The 23,518-nt window shown below is 37.9% G+C and overlaps 1 protein-coding gene and 1 pseudogene across 3 annotated transcripts in view; both read left to right on the forward strand.

The window, feature by feature from the left end:
- The window catches only part of LOC147393526 (general transcription and DNA repair factor IIH subunit TFB5), a 44,251-nt gene extending 22,300 nt beyond the window's left edge, over positions 1-21,951 (forward strand). Inside the window, exons 2-4 of one of the 2 annotated variants that reach the window (XM_086455617.1) lie at positions 20,269-20,330; positions 21,114-21,183; positions 21,600-21,951. In XM_086455617.1, coding sequence (XP_086311743.1) covers positions 21,149-21,183; positions 21,600-21,777 — 213 coding nt within the window. In that variant the 5' untranslated portion in view covers positions 20,269-20,330; positions 21,114-21,148 and the 3' untranslated portion in view covers positions 21,778-21,951. Of the gene's footprint in view, positions 1-18,221; positions 18,435-20,268; positions 20,331-21,113; positions 21,184-21,599 lie in introns of those variants that run through there. The other variant, XM_086455618.1, reaches the window with a different exon arrangement.
- Positions 1-23,518, forward strand: part of LOC147393527 (putative rRNA-processing protein EBP2 homolog pseudogene) — a 45,790-nt pseudogene that overhangs the window by 14,349 nt on the left and 7,923 nt on the right. The window lies entirely within an intron of this gene.

A 23,518-nucleotide genomic window follows, 5' to 3' on the forward strand; every position in this document is an offset into this window, starting at 1 on the left:
TTCACACCTTAAATTACACATCTGTTCAAATAGTTGGGCATTGCCTTTTTTGCCTTAATATTCTCTTTTAAACATCTTTCATTTTTGTAGGTTTTGTTATCATTGCAAATGCTTCGTGGAGGGGGTAGCAGTAAGAGACTGCTCATTCTTTCTATTGCTCTGGATGCCTTTCAAAGCATTGTACGTAGTTAGCTTCTAAAAGTCAAGTCATTTTCCTTTCACTCACTAGTGTTAATGATATTTAACACAACTTCCCTTGGATATCCCAGAAAGTGATCTAGTATGTGCATATGCATATGTGATGGTGGGCATGAATGTGTGCATGTGTAGGTCTTTTTATTTGTTTTTTATGCAAACCGAGGTATCTTAGAGCACCCAAGTAATCCTCGGGCACGTGTAGTCCCCTCTCCCCCCCCCCCACGCTCACCGGGTAATTTCTGGGATAAATTCCCACCGGGTGGGCCCAAAGGGGGGATTTGAACTCAAGACCCCCACTTCCTGAGGTGTGGTCTTTGCCATCTCACCAACCCATTGGGGTTTGCATATGTAGGTTTTTCTTGTAAGAATTGTTGCTCCGATTCCTTTAACTTCTCTGGATGTTAATCAAGCCACACATCTATTTTTGTATTTTTGGCCTTTGTTGGTATCTCTATTTCATCTTACAGTGCTTTTTTTTCCTCCATGAACCAGGGTCATCTGGATATTAACTACTCGAAAATTATGAAGCTAATATCCAAGGTAGATATTGTTGCTGATTTTCAGAGCCTGGTGGAGGAGGTCACAGATTGCAGTTTCTTGTACTGGAGAAAAGAAATGATAGGAACTTGGTTGTCCATGATTTATAAGGATATACACAAATGTGGCTGCAGTGAGTCTGACAATAACAACTATTATTATTGTTTTTTTTTTTTTTGATAAATAGTATTGTATTCATGTATCAAAAACAAATCGGTCGAGATGACCAGTCTGGGAGAACCTTACAAGACAAAATTACTCACGAAACAGAACAACAAATCCCATCCCACCTAAACACAAAATCTTCAAAAAATAAATCCCTAAGCTCCTTAAAAACTTTGGACCAACAAAAGAAAAGACCCAAGATAGACAAAATTGTTTGTGGACTATCTTTCTGCTTCCCCTCGAATATGCGCCTATTCCTTTCCATCCACACCTCCCAACAAATTGCGGAGGGCATAAGGTTCCACAACGTCCTCTTTGTACCATCAAACGCGTGTCCAATTGACGACCAAGCTATGAAGATATCATTAACTGATCTTGGTAAGCATGTTGAAACCCCAAATAACTTTAAAAAATGAGTCCAAATGTCATGTGAGAATTTGCAATGAATTAGAAGATGGTCCGATGATTCTCCATTTTCCATACATAACACACAGTAACTCGCCCCACACCAACCACGCCGCATCAACAAATCTGTCGTTTGAATCCTTCCTAGGGCCGCCGTCCACGTGAAGAAAACAACTTTACTTGGCACTTTTGGACCCCAAATTGAAGCATGGGGAAAGAATGGAACCCCATTATTGCTCAATGATTGGTAAAATGAACGAACCGAAAATCTTCCATCTTTACTTGCCGTCCAAATCCTCTCATCTTCTCTTCCCGTACGTAGCCCGATACTTGAAACGTCACCGACTAACCTACCAACTTCTTGAAGTTCCCATTCATTAATACCCCTTCGAAAACCAAGATCCCATGCCCAGTCTTCTCCCATAGCTCGACGCACGGATGTGATTCGTTGCCCTTTCTTCGAGGATATGGAGTACAACGTTGGAAATACCTCCATTAGAGGTCGATTACCACACCATGTGTCCTCCCAGAACCTTACTCGGCTACCCTGGCCCACTTTGTACTTGATTCTCACTCTGAACAGGGGGATAATCTTCATGATGCCCTTCCACATCCCGCACCCATATGGTTGATTGGTTGGTCCGCTTTCCCACCCTGTCTGGCTCGACTTATACTTACTTTCTATAACTTGTCTCCATAAATTGTTCCCATCATTCCCAAACTTCCACAGCCACTTCCCTCTTAAAACTTGCTTCCAATTTACAAGATGATGTTTTCTATTCCCATTTCTATCATGCCATAAGAAGTTACGGAACAACTTGTCTAGTCTTAGTTCTACACTTCGAGGCATTGAGAGAAGAGAGAGAAAATATATTGGAATGCTAGAAAGAACACTTTTTATCAAAGTCAGCTTACCTCCCTTGGATAAATAATTGGCTTGCCACATTGCTAGTTTTCTTTCAATTCTTTCCACTATCGGGTCCCAGATCGCCACCCTCCTGTAGGGGGCCCCCAGAGGCATTCCCAAGTAAGAAGAGGGAAGACTACCCACTTGCCAACCCAACGAAGCTGCCAGAAGAGTTGCACATCTAGCCAAACCGACTGGGAGAACCTTACTTTTCCTTGTGTTTACTGGGATACCTGACACCGCTTCGAAGCAACAAAGCAATCCGCCTAATCTCCTAGTCTGGTCTATAGAATCATCCAGGAATACTAGAGTATCATCTGCGAATTGGAGATGCGAGATAGAAACAGTGCCTGTACCAACTGAAAACCCTGAAAAAGATCCATGCTCTACCCCTCTTTCCATCATTTTCCCAAAAGCTTCTGCGACTATGATAAACAAGAAAGGAGATAGAGGATCTCCTTGTCTGAGGCCTCTCGTACTCTTAAAGAATCCGTGGGGCGTTCCATTTACTAAGACCGAATAAGAAGGGGAAGTCACACATGCCATAACCCATGTGATCCATTTCTTGCCAAAGCCCATATTCTCCAGCATATATTCCAAAAATTGCCAGTTGACGTGGTCATAAGCCTTCGCAAAGTCCACCTTGCACACCACACCTGCTTTCCCAGATTTCAGTCTAGAGTCAATGCACTCGTTTGCTATTAGAACCCCGTCCAGAATCTGTCTCCCTTTGACAAATGCACTCTGATTGCACCCTATTAGCCCTTGGATGACCCATTTCAATCTTTTAGCAAGGATGCTCGTGATGACTTTGTAGCTAGTGTTCACCAAGCTAATAGGCCTTAGGTCCTTTATATCTTCAGTTCCCACCACCTTTGGAATTAGAGCAATGAAAGTACAATTGGAGTCACGATCCAGCGCTCCTTCTCTAAAAAATTCATTGATTAGAGCAATAAAATCACTCTTGATGATTTCCCAACAAGCTTTGTAGAATTCCACAGGAAAACCATCTGGCCCCGGTGCTTTATCGCTCTTCATGCTTGAGATAGCATCCCATATCTCATCTTCTTCAACGGGTCTTTCCAACCATTAGCCTTGTACCTCATAGACTTTATCAAACTGAAGTAAATCGGGTTTCGGTCTGTTAGCAACCCCTTCGGTATATAACTCCGAGTAGAACTCTACGATCCCCTTGGCTACCGCCTCATCACCTTCCACCCATTCCCCGTTCACAAACAACCTTGTGATGTGGTTACTCCTGTCTCGGGCATTGGCCATGCGGTGAAAAAATTTTGTGTTGCCGTCCCCTTCTTTAAGCCATCTAACTCTGGATTTCTGTTTCCAACTGATCTCCTCCATAAGTGCTAGCCGCTGATATTTCTCACGAAGATTTGCTCTCGTTGACCTTTCGCTCATCGAAATCGGATTCAACTCTTCCCTACGATCCAAATCTTCAATTCTCAAAAGAATTTCCTTGCTCTGCGCATCCACCCTTCCGAAGGATTCTTTATTCCATTCTTTTAGAGCCATTTTTAGAGCCTTCAACTTCTTTCTGAATATCTCCCCTGCTGATCCTGCAAATGAAAAACTCCTCCACCATTCAGTTATCAACTCCTTGAAATTGGGATGTTGCAGCCACATCAACTCGAAACGGAACGGAATGGGACCCCTGTTGAGTGGCCCTGTTACCAACTGAATAGGACAATGATCAGATACTGGGTTTGGGATAGCTGTCTGAGAGAGCTGGCAAAAGATCGAAGTCCAATCATCTGAGACCAAAAATCTGTCTAATCTGTTGAGGGTGGGTACATCATGTTGATTGGACCAAGTGAAACTTCTACCCTGGAGTGGGATGTCCATTAAGTTATTCCGATTCACGAATTCCCCAAATCTCCTCATCTTTGTTGTTATCCTCGATCCACCTTGTTTCTCACACGCGAATCTAATGACATTGAAATCACCTCCCAAACACCACGGACGGTTCCAGTAACTACCCACGTCATCCAACTCCTCCCAGAATTGCTTACGTTCCCATTCTCTAGTAGGCCCGTATACTCCCGAGAACACCCAACTATCTTCCTTCCCTATACACCGGCACAGTATAGAGACAGAAAAGGCTCCCACTAATGAATCATCCACCTCGATCACCCTTTTGTCCCATAGTACCCAAACACCCCCTGCTGTCCCATTTGCTGAAAGATACTTCCACCCCAAGTTCCGTCTACCCCAAATGTCACGTATCACTGCCTTATCCACTTGGTCCATTTTGGTTTCTTGAAGTGTTACAATGTGTGGCTTGTGAGCTTGAATTATTGCCTTAACCGAGGTCCTTTTGGATTTGTTGTTAAGTCCACGCACATTCCATGAGAAAAATCTAATCGACATTAACACCCTTGAGTTTTCTCCCGTTTCTCAAGACTAGGGATGGCCCAGCCTTAACCATATCCCCAGACTTCTGTAATTCCTGAACTTCTTTAACCAGTCTGACCCTTATTTTCTTCACTTTACTTTCATTGACCGTCTCAATTTCTTTCCCTTTACCCAAACTTCCATGCTGTCTTTTCTCTTCTCGATCTACATCTGTCCTTAGAATGAGTTCCACCTCATCCCGGATATTGTATTGTTCCTCATCTGATGAAACTTCTTCTCTGATTACTGTATTGAAGCATTCACCAACCTCATTTCGTTTCTTGAGTGCTAGTTCAAACATAATACCAGCTCCTTCTGTCTGTCCTTCTTTACTTAGCCCAGCAACCCAGCTAACCTCACTCAAATTGTGAATAATCCAGTCAGCTAGAACCTCCACTATCTGATTCTTTGATTTATTCCTTCCCCAGCTCCTCGAGTTCTCCTCTATATCTACCATGGCTAAGGGTATGGTGTCCAATTCAGACTCCATCTGTGACACATCTTCTGTGATAGTGCTAACAAGTCCTCCTCCAATTGTTACCTCCCCACTACCACATCCATCTCTCCGAGCGTTAGAGTCTTCAACAGACTGTAATAGCTGCAGAAAACTACCTTGTGCCAAGGCGGACCGGTCCCCCCACCTCCGACCATCTGTCAGTTCGTGTTGCAACTCCCCAAAACCTTCTAACTGAGTTCCAAATTTAGATATCCGCTTACACACCATTGGCTCCTCATGGATCAACGCCAAAGATCTCTCAATTATTGGAAGAGCCTTTGAGTTAACTTCTTGACGATCGACCTTACCCAGACCACCCGCCCCAACAATCTCCGATTTCATCATGTCTTGAATGAGGTCGCCTTCTAAAAATAAAAGGTCCACGGATTTCCTTCCTACCAACTCATCCATGTTACCATTTGCTAGCAACCTGACTGTTGGCTCTATGTATCTACCTTCTGTGTTCATAATTCCAAATGGGCCATCAACTTGGCCTAAATCAAAAGTGGGCTGGGGACATACCTTAGGATGGGTTGGTTCATCCAAGATGGATAAGTGATCCATTGCACCCATGGGCTGAGGCTTAGATAACACATTTGTTGGGCCTGCTTGGATGGACAGTATGTCTATCTCACTAATGGGCTGCCAATTGTCATCTGAAAGTGCTGGGCCGCCTGATCTAGAGGTCTGGCCCACCTCCCATACGGGCTGTCCAATACATCCAAGCAAAGGTGGGTTATCGGGCCCAGAAGATTGATCTAGTATGCATAAAGCCTGCTTGCTCGCCTCTGCAGGCATTGGGCCGGCTGAACCAGACGTCTGTGAATTAAAACCATGCAACGATGGGCCAGTAGGCCCAAATGGGCCGTCCATTACACATGAGGCCTGGTCTGTACTCATTAGAGTTCGATCTGACTCTAAAATGTGGCTGCCCAGTTGGCTAGGCCCAAGCATTAATCCATCTGAGTCTTTGGCCCCTACTGTCTCTTCAACGCAGGTAACATTTGAAACCTTGCTTTTACTTGTCTCATACTCAAGTACAGTCGCCCCCCCTATCCTAGGATCTGACATGGCTTCTATGTATACCTCCGAGTTGCCCAATGATACAGAGTTTTTAGCTGAAGGTGCATTAAGAGCCTCTGACATTACTTGACTTGCTAAACCCAAACCACCTTTGTTAACGCCAGGCGTTATCTTCTCCAACCCGTTCTCTCTGTACACAGAAAGCTTGATGCCCACTAACAACGGTACATTCCTAGCTGGGAGTTCGATCCATCTGGGGATGTCAACGGCCCTCCGCTTAACCTTGATGCTTGCTACTGTAAGATCTTTCAATGAGCGAGTACATTCCTTAACTTCCAATAACCCGCCTAGCATATCTCCGATGAGTGTAAAAGACCTCGGCTCCCACCTATGAAACGGGAGCCCAATGATGTCTATCCACGTACCGGTCTGTGTCCAACTCTCCGTGATGCTATTGCAGTTGGCATACCACGCTCTCAAAGTGACCACGGCATCTTGGATCTCGATTTGTTTTAGATTCTTGAAAGCTTCGAAATCTCTCCTCCTGTGGCACACAAGTATTCTCCTGCTAATCCCGCACGGCCTTAGAACAAATTTTCTAGGATTAGGAACTATGGAATTAATCACTCTTTCCACCTCTTCCCAACAAATTGTTTTTCCTCCTGTTTCGCAGATGATCGCACATCTCCAAATGCCGAAATTCTCTAAAGCGTTAATCTCATTAGTGAGTTTTGGTGATTTATGAGATTCATTCATTCGTTTTCCATGCAAAAGACTGTCATCAGCTTCTCTCTTCCAAGGGCCTACATCAGCTGTTCCACCTCTAGTTAAGGCCTCCTCAAGGTTCTCCCAACCTACTCCTTCAACTCCTTCAGGGATCAAAAGGGAAGGGAACCATCCTTGTCCTGAGTATTCCGATATCTTGAGGAATCGACCATACTCATTCTCGTATCCTCGTGCCAACTTACAATGACCCAAAACCGTTGATTTTTTCCAAAATAATCTATCTGTTTTCCATCTCTTTGCATCCTTCAAATTCTGAACCAACCACCATTTCTCTTTCTCAAATAGTACAAGTTCAGACCCTCCTTTATCTCTTCTCTCCATTACCCTGGTTGCTTGGTTGTTCTTCACCCAACAATTTTGAATCTCGAAAACCTTCTGATCGACTTGGACTAAAGTGGCCCTCCCTGCCAGAGAATAGTTTGTGCGTCTCCGTCCTTCCATCATTTTTCTCACTATTATTATTGTTACTATCACTACTTCCACTACTGTATATTATTATAAAGTGTGAAATATAATTTAACTCAATTTATATACCATAGAAGTTGGTGTTGCTCATTATGTTATAATTAGCTGCTGAATTGTCAGGTACCTTCTTGATGCATTCTGTGATGGGCTGTGGTTTCTCAAACTTGGTCATGTAGGCAAATTTACCATACAGTCACACGAGGAAGAAATAGAGAATGCTCTGAAAAATGTACGTACCATGGTGTTTTCTTATAAAACTTCCTCTCATTGTATGAGTTGATTATTCATCATCTTCGTGCTTTAGTGGATTAGCTTTTGACATCTTGAAATTTTTTGTAAACATTTGCCAAGATCTTTGCTTGTATTAGGCAGAGTTACAGATCATCTTCTCAAGCGCTCCATAACTATGTTTCTGCTTTAAAATGCAGGAGATTATTGCACCTCTTTGTAGAGATATTGAGACTGATCTCCGCCTTCATGTGCATTCCACCCACTTAAAAGGATCCGTACATGTAAACCCAAGAAAGGTAGTCAAGGTTTCTGATATTAAGTCTTGAATCTCCCGAATGTGTTCTTTATCCAGCCCTCCATTGTAATGTGGTATTATTGTGGTCTTTTGAATCAGACTAGTGTACGTGATCTCTCTTGGTACTTACAACTGAAACCTTTGCGACTTCCATTTAAGTGCATTGACATTACGTTAGAAGTTGACCACTATTTGAATTCCGCCTTCTATAGTCACTCGGTCATGTCCTCTTATGATTGGAAGGTAAAAGTCCGCGTCTTTCTTTATAACCTTGTTTCCGAACTTACAAGTGGTTACAAGAAAGATTTGCTATGAAAAATATTTATTTCTCTAACAAATACCATTTTCTATTGGATATAGTTAAATCAATATCTCTAATATGTGGGCAGATTCTCATCTCATGCTTTAGGCTCAAATGGTTTCTTATTTTTATAAATTGAGCTTTGGAGTTTTTTTTATGAACTGTCAAGTATTCTATCAATAAAGTGTAAGTGTCTGAGCTGATTCCGACATTCTTTACTTCAGATATATTCAGAGATGAGACAACTAGCAGAACTGAAATATGGCCTGGTAGATGATATTCATTTCCCTGAGCGTTGTTTGGACTATAGTGTCGATGTGACTGAAATTGTGCAAAATCTCCCAAAGTTCTCTACAAACTACTCATATAACATTACTAATCAGGTAATGAGTTGCTTTTTGAGTGTTAAAACCTGATTTACCTTTTCAGGTCGTCAAATATGCAAAATTTGTTTGTAAAAGTATACCAAAATAACAATCATTTGTTTAATTATTTGGGTTGATGGCTAACATAATTGAAGCTTTCTTTTTTCCTTTTAAGTCTGATGATTTTTCAATTTTTTATTTTTTCCGATCTTTTGTTGATATGTACTTATCTTAGATGCTCCTTTTTTTTCCATGGATTTTTTTGAAGGTTTTCGTTGAGAAGATCTCCAGCTGTCAAGGTCGAAAGACCTTGAGAGTTTTTGGAGTGGAACATGTTTCCTCTACAATGACTTCACATGGTCTAGGAACAATACCAACTACTTTAGATTCTGTGCACAAGTTTGTTAGCCAGAAGATTGCAGCTTTATCTGAGCTCCTTCAAAACTATTTTGCCAGTTTTCATTCTGTGAAAGAATTCAAATTCTGGAAGGTATGCTGTTTTCTTGTAAATTTTTAAATCATTTAGTCATTTTTCTTTGCATGAGAAAACATGTTTTTAACTCTGGTATTTGCAAGAAACTGATCATGTTTCCTTCTCTTCCAGTAGGGTATGATTTACATCATATATATTTGTGGAGTATATTAGTAGCTAAACATGTGGTAGTTAATGAATAGAGAGGGGGAGGCAACGTGCTGTATTTCACTTAAATTTCCAAAATTTGCACACCTTACTCATTAGCAAGCTTATGGTCACAAGTTCTTGTTATACTTTTTTGGTTTGTTGTGCAAAAGGCAACCTGGCTATGGAGATTGGTTAATTTATGAATAATAAAGATCATATAGGGAAGTTGGTGGCAAGATGAACAGTCATTGTTTCTCATCCCTAATTTTGTATATTTCTTTTTGATAATTAAATGGTATACATGTATTCATTAAAGAAAGGGGAAACTTCACTGTATAATAGAAAGAGGAGAAGAGGAAGGCCATCTCTCACAAAAGAAAATACAAAAAGGAGAAAAACATAACTAGCTAGATCCCAAATGAGTATCATTTAATCACATATAAAAAATCTTCAAAAACACAATTCTTTGAACTATGTGATGATTGAGGTCCAATGAGAGAGCCAGGCTTTATCTTCAAGATGAAATATTTGAAGTCCCCAATTATATCCTTCAAAATACTATTGTTTCTTTACTTATTAAAAAAAATCTGTTGTTTCTTTCATTCCATATGGCCAAACAAATGGCTAGAGGAAGAACTTTTCATGTGTTTATGACCTAGAGATTGGACTCACCCTTGAAGTAACTATAGTTTCCTTGCCCTCCAAAGGGAGGCCAAGTAGTTGGAAGAAGTAACCTTACTCCTGAGCCCTAAATTACTCACCACTTAGACCAAGCCTGCTATGCCATCTCATCATGGTCTTGAATCTTGCCCAACTTCCGACATTTTTCATCACTGAATTTGTTTCAAGTATAGCAGAATGGTTGTTTTCCTTTTTTAATTACTAATTGTGAGAATATATGTTTTCCATACGTAGGAATGTTGGATAAATACTTGGCATGCTAAAGCTATACTGAATGATGTTTTTTTTTTTTTTCTCCCTCCCTCTCTCTCTTTCTTGAAGATCGATGAAGGGACAATAAACAACTATCCTTTGGTACAAGTGGAGGATCATAACCTAGTCATGGGAAAACTGCCATTTGGAGATCATGAATTACGGTTCTTAGAATCACTATTCTCTATCATCACTGAAATGGGTAATGTGTTAGGGTTGGCAAGGATCTTGCAAGCAGGTGTTTCTCGTCATACTTGCGGTATATCTCGGTATGAATGAAGTACAACTTCTAGATAACTTTCATATTTGTCTCTTGTTATCAATTTATTCGTTATGAAGTCCTCATTTTTTATCTGCAGGTTTCTTTGCAGGCCTACTGGAGTTAAAAGCTTTGCTGAAAACTCTAAAAAGCTGGGTTTTACCGATGGAGCAGTTACAGCTGGAAAGACAATGGATGTGGCAATAGAGACTAAGTACCAAGCTGAAGAGCACATGGATTGTTTCTTCTCTCTCTTGACTGCTTTTTCAAAGGTTAAGTTTGACTTTTCCTTTGATTTTATAGTCTGAATGAATTTTTGTCCCAACATCTAAAAAATATGGCAGAAATTAGGAGCAAAAGAGAAGAACAAGAGACCCTCACGAAAATTATTCGTCATCTGCAAACTATAGATGAGATTCTATCACATTTTAAATATTTCAAAACCTTCTTGAGATCCTCTAACCACTGTTCTCTCCATCATTTTCCCTGAGCATCCATCGCCACATTAAATAGAAAGGGAGAAAGAAGGCCCGCTTGCCTCAAAGTCCTAGAGCTTTTGAAGTAGCCCATGGGAGAACCATCACCAAGTTGTGCACTTTTGAATCTATCTCTATTTCAAGCTGAAGATTTTTTTTTCCGAATTGGAAAATATTTTCTTTTTCAAAGAATATATACGACGCCTAGTTGTTGGGTTAAGGCTTTGATGATGATGAAATAACATAAATGTATTGAAAAGAAAAATCGACCTCTATTTTGACACTACATTCAACATCTTTATTGATCAGCTTGAGTTGTGTGTATTATAAGAATGATGTCCAGCAATTGCCTTAGTCATGGCAGTTAAAAGTTAACTCTGTTTTGTGGAGTTTTTCAATGTTGTACTTCATTTGAAATAGATGGTTACACGCTACATAGTAATACTAGGTAGAACAATGAATTCACTAGAGAGTCCTGCCAATAGTGCTTGTCCTCTAAAAATGTGCAAAAGGTTAAATCACACAACCTTCCCTGGACTGTGTTGTACGCACTTCAAATTCTATTTGATTTGTAACAAACATATATCTAAAGTTAGTTAAAACATTACTCTATCATCTCACTCTTATTGGGACCGAGTCTATGAAATAGGATATTTGTAAAACTAGAGTTGTTCCTATCAGCAAATCCCACTTTTCCCTAAATATGTTTGTCTAAGTGAACCGTTTGACTATAAGTTAAGCCTTGACATAACCAATTCCCTTTTATTATTATTATTATTTTTTCATCTGATCCATTACAGAGTTGGCATGTGGACTAATGAAATACTTCTCAGTTTTACAATTATATTCAGGGAGCACCTAAAAGCCACGATTCTTTAAACAAGTAGAGAAGTGTTTGACACGTGTTACTAACTTTGAAAGTAACTCCAATCATACATAACTGTCAACATAATCTCTTAAATAAAATATTATCTGCAGTTTCTATATCCATCACTTGACTTGCTTTACCTTTATGGCTAATAGTTATTTAGCTGATTCATATGTTTGTAGGAACTAGAGAGCGGTGAAAGTGTTCTTTTGAAGGATTTATTCCTCACAATTCCAGCACTTATAATCAACTCAGTAGATTCCAAAATCAATTGCAAGGGTAATCTGTTGAGAAGGGGCAGTGACGTCGGAAACCAAGTAACTACAAACGATGGATTCATGTTGGGTGTTGCTTTCATTCTCAGGGTATGTATGTTTATGTAATGCTTCCTTTATTTGATTGCACGTTGATCTTGCAAACCATTCCCCCCCCCCCCCCCCCCCCGCCCAATTTTTGTGATTTTATTATAGAGAGTTGCTATTGGCACCACAACTTTTACTTTTACTTATTACACGAAAACAAATGAATGGTTGAGAATAAGTAAAAGTTGGGGTGCCAATAAAAGTTCTCTCTCTCTCTCATACTCTCTCTCTCCTGCTAGATTTCTATTTTTTGGGTTTAGGATTTTATATGAGCCTAATCATAATGGTAAACAACTACTGAAATTGTTTGAGTGAGTGTTATTATGTTTTGTAATGTTGAGATTATAATTTGATCCAAACCTTTGTAATGTTTGAAGAGTGTGTCTTAATCTTTAAGTAGGATGTGATGATGAATTTAAGAAATTGGGGTGCAATAAGTGGGATGTTATTATGTTTTGTCTATGACAATTATTGCAGGTTACAGGACAAGAGAAGTCATTTGATGGGCTACACTGGTTTGCTGGTGTGATAAAGCAGTTAGAGAAGGTATTACGGTCTCTGGGGGAAAGTAGGGACACAGAGCAGCGGAAGGGTAGTGTTGGTCTCACTGGATTGAAACTTTGGGGGGGTCAGACTTCTTCACCCATTTCAACTGAAACCCAAAAGGTTCAAACAACCCCACATTCTCTTTCATTCTACTTCTTGCCTATTAAGTTGAACTCCTGAAATTTTAATTTGTTTGGTTTACTCGTCACTGTGCTTTTTCTTCTGGGCTGCAGGGCATCGATAAAGTCAAGAAATACCGAAAGGAATTAGAGCTTATTAACTGCGGTCTCAATGTCGCAAGGACAATAATGTCGTGAAGTTTTAGTTCATGCAATGCTCCGTCATGGATGTATTGTACAAAAAGTTGCCACTTGATTTAAATCATACTTATTTATGGTCTATTGTGGCATTGAGTGAGAAAAGTTTGCATTGCAGGAGATCAAATGGTATGATCCAAAGACATGGTTTATAATTTGCAAACAAAATGTAATATTCAGCATTTCTTGTCTCATGGAAAAAAAATGCCAAACTGATGAATTTTATAATAAAAGTTTGAGTATTTTGCGATTGAATTAGTTGAAAGAATAATTCAAAAAAAAAAAAACATATGGCCATGCAATGCTCATCACTTTATTCATAGTTTTGTACTTATCTATTGTTCATCGCTTCATCATTTTTGTCTAATAACTAGCCAACCGTGGTCTGTCCTCTTTTTTACAATTTTAATAGGTTTGTCGTTTATTTATTTATTTCGAATACAATAAATAATTATCTATAGATCCATAGTCCTTTTTTTCCCCCTCCAGATCTGAATTTATTTGATTTTTTGATGTGCATTACGTGGAAATTTTAGATGTTTTGTTATTCATCTGCATATGGATTTTCATTATTCCTTTAATTTTAAAATTTGTAACATGGTTTGATTTTCATTATTACTTTAATATCACTTTCAAATAGTTGTATGTCCAAATTGTATCAATTTTCTTAAAAAACATACCATTCTCGTACATTATACCCAAATATTTTAATAGTTTTTCTGGATATAAAAATCCAAATTGTAATTGAATTATTGTCATATATATATATATATGGTCCCATTCAGCAACAAACATTTTGGCAAACATTTGGGTAAAAGATTTTTCAAAACATGGGTTAGAGGTTTTGGAATGGGCTGATTTTTGGTGAGGATGATCTTTACGGCGAGGAGATCATTCTCACTAAAAATCAGCTCATTCCAAAACTTCTAGCCCCAGTTTACAAGTTGAAAAATTGTGGACCGTCCACTTTTTGTAAATCATTTTTTATGGGGTTAGAAGTTTTAGAATGGGCTGATTTTTGGTGAGGATGATTTTTGGTGATGATGATCTCCTCACCGTAGAGATCATCTTCACCAAAAATCATCCCATTCCAAAACCTCTAACCTATGTTTTGAAAAATGTTTTGCCAAAATGTTTGTTGCTGAACATTTCCCATATATATATATATATATATATAGGGTCCCGTTCGGCACCCTAAGTTTTACCACACACTTTAACAAACGCGTTTTGTCTTACATGGGTTAGAAGTTTCGGAATGAGCTGATTTTTGGTGAGGATGATCTCTATGGTGAGGAGATCATCCTCACCAAAAATCAGCTCATTCCAAAACTTCTAACCCCATCAAAAATGGTTTACAAAAAATGGACGGTCCACGATTTTTCAACGTGTAAACATGGGGCTAAACATTTCGGAATGGGCTGATTTTTGGGGAGGATGATCTTCTAATCATAGAGATCATTCTCACCAAAAATCAGCCCATTCCAAAACTTCTAACCCATGTAGGACAAAAAACGTTTGTTAAAGTGTGTGGTAAAACTTAGGGTGCTGAACATTTCCATATATATATATATATATATAGGGAAATGTTCAGCACCCTAAGTTTTACCACACACTTTAACAAACGTTTTTTGTCCTACATGGGTTAGAAGTTTTGGAATGGGCTGATTTTTGGTGAGAATGATCTCTATGATTAGAAGATCATCCTCCCCAAAAATCAGCCCATTCCGAAATGTTTAGCCTCATGTTTACAAGTTGAAAATCGTGGACCGTCCATTTTTTGTAAACCATTTTTGATGGGGTTAGAAGTTTTGGAATGAGCTGATTTTTGGTGAGGATGATCTCCTCACCATAGAGATCATCCTCACCAAAAATCAGCCCATTCCAAAATTTCTAACCCATATAAGACAAAACACGTTTGTTAAAGTGTGTGGTAAAACTTAGGGTGCTGAACGGGACCCTATATATATATATGGGTCCCGTTCGGCACCCTAAGTTTTACCACACACTTTAGCAAACGCGTTTTGTCCTACATGGGTTAGAAGTTTCGGAATGGGCTGATTTTTGGTGAGGATGATCTCTATGGTGAGGAGATCATCCTCACCAAAAATCAGCTCATTCCAAAACTTCTAACCCCATCAAAAATGATTTACAAAAAATGGACGGTCCACGATTTTTCAACTTGTAAACATGGGGTTAAACATTTCGGAATGGGCTGATTTTTGGGGAGGATGATCTTCTAATCATAGAGATCATCCTCACCAAAAATCAGCCCATTCCAAAACTTCTAACCCATGTAGGACAAAAAACGTTTGTTAAAGTGTGTGGTATATATATAGGGAAATGTTCAGCACCCTAAGTTTTACCACACACTTTAACAAACGTTTTTTGTCCTACATGGGTTAGAAGTTTTGGAATGGGCTGATTTTTGGTGAGGATGATCTCTATGATTAGAAGATCATCCTCCCCAAAAATCGGCCCATTCCGAAATGTTTAGCCCCATGTTTACACGTTGAAAAATCGTGGACCGTCCATTTTTTGTAAACCATTTTGGATAGGGTTAGAAGTTTTGGAATGAGCTGATTTTTGGTGAGGATGATCTCCTCACCATAGAGATCATCCTCACCAAAAATCAGCCCATTCCAAAACTTCTAACCCATGCAAGACAAAACGCGTTTGTTAAAGTGTGTGGTAAAGCTTAGGGTGCTGAACGGGACCCATATATATATATATATATATATATATATATATATATATATATATATATATATATATATATATATATATATATATATATATATATAGGGAAATGTTCAGCACCCTAAGTTTTACCACACACTTTAACAAACGTTTTTGTCCTACATGGGTTAGAAGTTTTGGAATGGGCTGATATTTGGTGAGGATGATCTCTATGATTAGAAGATCATCCTCCCCAAAAATCAGCCCATTCCGAAATGTTTAGCTCCATGTTTACACGTTGAAAAATCGTGGACTGTCCATTTTTTGTAAATCAATTTTGATGGGGTTAGAAGTTTTGGAATGAGCTGATTTTTGGTGAGGATGATCTCCTCACCATAGAGATCATCCTCACCAAAAATCAGCTCATTCCGAAACTTCTAACCCATGTAGGACAAAACGCATTTGTTAAAGTGTGTGGTAAAACTTAGGGTGTCGAACGGGACCCTATATATATATATGGGAAATGTTCAGCACCCTAAGTTTTACCACACACTTTAACAAACGTTTTTTGTCCTACATGGGTTAGAAGTTTCGGAATGGGCTGATTTTTGGTGAGGATGATCTCTATGATTAGAAGATCATCCTCCCCAAAAATCAGCCCATTCCGAAATGTTTAGCCCCATGTTTACAAGTTGAAAAATCGTGGACCGTCCATTTTTTGTAAATCATTTTTGATGGGGTTAGAAGTTTTGGAATGAGCTGATTTTTGGTGAGGATGATCTCCTCACCATAGAGATCATCCTCACCAAAAATCAGCTCATTCCGAAACTTCTAACCCATGTAGGACAAAACGCGTTTGTTAAAGTATGTGGTAAAACTTAGGGTGCCGAACGGGACCCTATATATATATATATATAGGGTCCGGTTCAGCAACAAACATTTTGGCAAAACATTTTTCAAAACATGGGATAGAAGTTTTTGAATGGGCTGATTTTTGGTGAGGATGATCGCTACGGTGAGGAGATCATCCTCACCAAAAATCAGCCCATTCCAAAACTTCTAGCCCCAGTTTACAAGTTGAAAAGTCGTGGACCGTCCATTTTTTGTAAACCATTTTTGATGGGGTTAGAAGTTTTGGAATGGGCTGATTTTTGGTGATGATGATCTCCTCACCGTAGAGATCATCCTCACCAAAAATCAGCCCATTCCAAGATCTCTAACCCATGTTTTGAAAAATGTTTTGCCAAAATGTTTGTTGCTAAACATTTCCCATATATGTATATAGGGTGGCGTTTAAAGGCCCTAAAGAGAGTCAAACATTGTGCCAAACAATTTTTAAATGCATGGGTTAAAAGTTTTAAAATGGGTTGATTTTTGGTGAGGATGACCTTATCAAAAATTACAAATTAGTCCATTCTAAAACTTTTAACCCTTATTTTGAAAATGTTTTGCTCTCTTTGAGGCCTTCGAACTCTTCCCATAGGGGGTCTTAGGATGATAAATTTTTTGTCCTATGTTACTTAAAAGTTTTGAATTTAGTTATTTTTTGTAAGGATGATTTTTATGATGAGGAGATCATCCTCACAAAAAGTCAGGTCAATCCGAAAATTTTAAGTCCATCAAAAGTGGTTTACAAATTTTTGATAAAAAATTAACGGTTCACAATTCTAAAATAATTTTGGATTTAGAAGTTTTGGATTCGGCTGATTTTTTGTGAGGATGCTCAATTCAAAATTTCTAAGTCACATTCGACAAACGTTTTGATAGTATTTTGTCATCCTAACATATATATATATATATATATATATATATATATATATATCATTTTTTAACTTTTAATTAAAGGTGCAACTTAGTTCAGTTTGTTGATTGTAGCTAAATCAGAACTGTACTGACATAGGACGATTCCATTTAATAAGAATTAGAATTAAACCAGAATTTCAATAGAAATGAATCAAACCAACCTTAGTGCCAACCGAAAATAAATTAAGATTGGTTTGGTTCAGTTCGATTCCTTAGGTTGCCAATATATCGTATAAAATTAATTGAAATAAAAATAAATATAAAATTTTATTTAAAAAATCATTAATTTATCAACAAAGAAGTCAATACTCTTATGTGTTAAACTCTTAAAATAATTCATCATAAATTAATATATATATATATATATATATGAATTCAATTTGGTTCTATACAAGTTTCGAACCAAGAATCAAACTCAATTTATCGATTCTCCATTTTCGTAATCTGTAAACTATCAATTTGATTGATTCTCGATTTAAATCTGATCAAGTTACACCCTTACTTGTAACCATAAGAAATATCTATCAATTCAGATATGATTCTCTAAGAGGCCACTTGCCTCGGCCCTGCTAGTTGGTCCTACAGGTACCTGCCATAAAAAATAATTTTTTTTTAATTATCAAAAATTGATTTTATAAGACATTTCTGGCCGTTAGATTTTACCAGCGTGGGCACTAGAAATGGGGTCCACCAAAGAGGGTCGATATATTTCTGGTGATGGGCTCCGATAGCATGCCACGTAGAAATACGCGTTATAAGTATTTTATGTCGGACTTTTCTATGTCCAACGACGTTAGATACTTTTTTTAATGATTGAACAGAACGGAAGAGATACAGATTTCCTAGAGATAGATTCCCTTGGAATCTCTTTCCATCTCAGCCTTTCAAAAGTGTTCAACGTCGTTGGACACTAGAGTTTTTCTTTCTTGCGACCGACACCTTCAGCTTCATCTAAGGGCATTGGATTTCTGATTCTCTCTCTCTCTCTGGTATGAAATCGAAAACCATTTCCTTAGATTTTTGGGTCGATATTAAGCATATATTCGATTTTCGATCATCATAATTATTTTAGATGTTATGTGGTAGGAAATTTCTCTTCTTAAAAAAAATGAATTAAAGGGTTTTTATAAAATCTAAGATACAGGAAGCCGCGATGAGGAAAGAGTGAGGAGTCCTAAGTGTAATCTGAATTGTATTCCAATTGTTTGACTAAATTCTTGAAAGAAATTTTATATTCTGAAATGTGGTGAGCCCAGCTGATTATGTGTTCTATAAATGTTGGAGAATCTCTTCTTATGTGGGATTTGCGAACCCGAGCTAAATCTAGGATATTTTTATTAGAAATTGGCAAAATTAGTGGTACACTATAGTGCCTAGATATAATTTAATCTCGAATTAAGGTTGGGGGTTGCATGAACACTACTTGAAGGTAGTAAAATAATTACCATTTGTGCTAGAAATTATGGAAACACTATCTGTGAGATTGGGGTTGGGGGGTGAGGGGCATGAACACTTCTTAAAAATTTGTTGAAAATTTTCCCATTTGTGCAAGAGATTATGGAAGCAATATCCATGGAATCCAACCAAGCATGGAGTTTATATCCTATCTTCACTCATGTTGCACTACATGGTGGAGATGAGGTACTTAACCCTTTATTACCGAAAGCATTTGGATGTGGGTATATATTGGCAGCGGAGGTGCCTTTGAAAATTAGAAATTGAACTATTTTATGTTAAGAAGCGGGAACATGATTCCGAAGTGGAAGCTTCCTGCTACTCGGACTTAACTTCCCTTACTGAATGCCTAGATCATTATTAGATTTCGGGACATTGGGAAAGAGTGAGAGATGGGTTGATCGAATGAGGAAATGGGTTAATCCTATAAGAAAGAGATGTTTGGTTAGTTGATGATGGTAAAATTTCTTTAGGCATTTTTGTTTAACATCAGCTCTTGTTTGCATTTAAGTTATATAAGTTTGCATATATCCAGTTCTGTTGAAGGGCATGATTTAGATCTTGTTATTGTTATTGTTGTTTTACATAATCTGAACTTGAAAAGTTATTGTTTGGTTTTCCATAAATTCATTAGCTTTCTGTAGTTTAAGGACCTTGATATACTCAGGTTTTTCTTAGCTCCAATCTAGCACAAAGTTATGGTACATTAGTACTCAAATCTTTGTGTCCAATTAGACTTGTAGAAGGCAAAATGCTGTATGGATTGTTATTTTGGCATATATTTGTATAGGGTAAGATTTTTTTCTACCACATGGAGGACTTGAGGTGGCCAACCCATATAATCTAGGGTGGCCATATTGATGAGGACATTACGAGCATACCCTTCGGAGTGTTCCAGAGGAGGGAAAGACATTCAGAGTTGTGGATGGACGAAGTATGGACAAGCACCATTTCATGGACCCTTCTCATTGGGTCATTATATTTCATGTTTTCATTTAGTTTATGTTTACGAGAGTCTATTTTAGTGTTTAGGAGTATTTAGGGTTATTTTCATGTTTTATTAGTCTATGATGTTAATATAGGTGTTTAGAGACAATTTGGTAACTTTATAATGATTTTTTAATGAGTTTTCTGAAAACTCAAGGGAAATAAAATTACGGGATTGGGACATAGATGGTATTTCTAGTTTTGTCTTATTTAAGTTGTTTAAATTTATGTACAACCATTGGATCTTATTATATTAGTTGGATGGCTGAGATTATACTTTAGAGAACATTATAAGTACATGTTTATTGTTGTAATTTTCTCTAATGGTGAATAATTATAGAGATTGAGCTTTGATTTTCCTAACAATGGGTGTGGTGTGAGGCCATTTTGGAGTGAGTTCAAGATAACATTCTTTTTCTCTATTGATTTCTCCATCGAGATAGGTATTTACTGTAATCTTAACATCTTCTTTCCCACTTCCTCTTTTTAATTTTCCATTTTAACCTTTAACTCATCCATAAATTGCCACTTCATTCTATTACTTCGAAACCCCATCGAAATTCCTTAAACCTTTTGAAACCTAACCCTAATGCCCATAGAAACCCAATCTAACCCTTCCCTAATCGAACCGCATCGTTCCAAACCACCTTAAACTTTTTTTTTTCAAGCCCTACTTGCTGTCCTGAACAACCATTCAAAACCTAATCACCTCTCATTTTGTTAGTCTACAATGTTTTCAAATCTTTTTAATTTGCTGTCCAACATATCAGCACTACTTATTTGGATATTTTTGCATTGAAGTTGAACTTAGAAATCTATTTTGGGCATCTAATCGAGACCTTAGGCTAGAGGAATACTTGTCTACCATTGGAACCTATTGTTAGTACTTGAATTGCTTTTACTGTGGGATTGTGACAAACATTAGGACTGTTTTTTGATTATCGCTTGAATTCTCTTGCATATCTATTAATGAATGAGCTCATGATTTTTATTTACATTGCTTACATTAATTAAGTCTGATCTTAGATTCATCATCCTAGGGCAACATTCATGGTCTTGCATCACATATGGATGTACCTTGACCATTATAAATCCGATATTTATCATATAATTAACAGTCCTCGCTTTGTTTTTTATTAGTAAAATATGAAATAAAATATCCTTGATAATCCCTCATAAATGCTTATGTGCAGTTTTATAACTTGATATTATTGGTTCTTGTACAGTTCAAAGGCTCTGATTTCGGGGTTGCTGGTAAATAATGGTTAATGCCACAAAAGGACTCTTCATCTCATGGTAAAGTACATTGATCATAAAATGATTTACGATTTAGGATGCATATTTCTTCTTTTATTCTGTGAAATATAGTGTGGATCCTCACTGCTCAATGACTAGAAGTTTTTGTGTACCAAACATCCAAACCATCCAATAATGGCCCCCACCTCACCACCCTTCCACTGAATGACTCACTTTGTGGCGGCCTTCACTCTGGTACCCTTCTTTTTGGGCCCTCAGATTGCCAAATCCAAAGTTTAAACCCGGACTTGATGTTGGCTATGATACCATTTGATAAGAACCTTATCACTTTAGGGTCGTACAGTTGGGAATGTCTACTTGATCTGATTTTTGAGGTGCTATGTCACAGAGTAATGTATATATATTCATTTTTCTTGTGTCACTGAATGGACTTGGCTTATGGCTGTTTCTTGCAGTGACATACCCATGGCACAGTTTATCATCAATTTGAATGCTTCATTACCTGCTTCCCAGAAGTTCATAATACATGTGCTGGACAACACGCACTTGTTCGTGCAACCCCATGTGACCGAAATGATCCGAAGTGCCCTTTCTGACTTTAGAGATCAGAATTCTTACGAGAAACCTTCTTGAATCATGGATGTTTTAGAGTTAATGAAATATTAATTCCTTTTCTGGACTCTTCATTTATCTTAAAATGTATTTATACCTCAGAAGCACTTGGCATATGTGAGGTTTGTTTGTCTGCTGAACTTTGCTTTCAAGCTTAGTAATTATATATATATATATATAGGGAAATGTTCAGTACCCTAAGTTTTACCCTACACTTTAACAAACGTTTTTTGTCCTACATGGGTTAGAAGTTTTAGAATGGGCTGATTTTTGGTGAGGATGATCTCTATGATTAGAAGATCATCCTCCCCAACAATCAGCCCATTCCGAAATGTTTAGCCCCATGTTTACAAGTTGAAAAATCGTGGACCGTCCATTTTTTGTAAACCATTTTTGATGGGGTTAGAAGTTTTGGAATGAGCTGATTTTTGGTGAGGATGATCTCCTCACCATAAAGATCATCCTCACCAAAAATCAGCCCATTCCGAAACTTCTAACCCATGTAGGACAAAACACGTTTGTTAAAGTGTAGGGTAAAACTAAGGGTGCCGAACGGGACCCATATATATATATATATATATATATATATATATATGGGTCCCTATCCGTGGCCAACAGTTTGGCAAACATTTTGGCAAACACTTTTTCAAAACATGGGTTAGAGGTCTTGGAATGGGCTGATTTTTGGTGAGGATGATTTCTACGGTGAGGAGATCATCCTCACCAAAAATCAGCTCATTCCAAAACTTCTAGCCCCATTTTACAAGTTGAAAAATCGTGAACCGTCCATTTTTTGTAAACCATTTTTGATGAGGTTAGAAGTTTTGGAATGGGCTGATTTTTGGTGATGATGATCTCCTCACCATAGAGATCATCCTCACCAAAAATCAGCCCATTCCAAGACCTCTAACCCATGTTTTGAAAAATGTGTTTGCCAAAATGTTTGCCAAACTGTTGGCCATTGAACGCTACTCTATATATATATATATATATATGGGTCCCGTTCGGCACCCTAAGTTTTACCACACACTTTAACAAACGCGTTTTGTCTTACATGGGTTAGAAGTTTCAGAATGAGCTGATTTTTGGTGAGGATGATCTCTATGGTGAGGAGATCATCCTCACCAAAAATCAACTCATTCCAAAACTTCTAACCCCATCAAAATTGATTTACAAAAAATTGACGATCCACGATTTTTCAACGTGTAAACATGGGGCTAAACATTTCGGAATGGGCTGATTTTTGGGGAGGATGATCTTCTAATCATAGAGATCATTCTCACCAAAAATCAGCTCATTCCAAAACTTCTAACCCATGTAGGACAAAAAACGTTTGTTAAAGTGTGTGGTAAAACTTAGGGTGCTGAACATTTCCCTATATATATATATATATATATATATATATATATATATATATATATATATATGGGTCCCTTTCCGCAACAAACATTTTGGCAAACATTTTGGCAAAACATTTTTCAAAACATGGGTTAGAGGTTTTGGAATGGGCTGATTTTTGATGAGCATGATCTCTATGGTGAGGAGATCATCCTCATCAAAAATCAGCTCATTCCAAAACTTCTAACCCCATGTTTACAAGTTGGGAAATCGTGGAACGTCCATTTTTTGTAAGCCATTTTTGATGGGTAAGAGATTTTGGAATGGGCTGATTTTTGGTGATGATGATCTCCTCACCGTAGAGATCATCCTCACCAAAAATCAGCCCATTCCAAAACCTCTAACCCATATTTTGAAAAATGTT

This window comes from Akebia trifoliata, chromosome 10, assembly GCF_017979445.1.
Source record: "Akebia trifoliata isolate Shusen 1 chromosome 10, ASM1797944v1, whole genome shotgun sequence".
Classification (NCBI taxonomy): Eukaryota; Viridiplantae; Streptophyta; class Magnoliopsida; order Ranunculales; family Lardizabalaceae; genus Akebia; species Akebia trifoliata.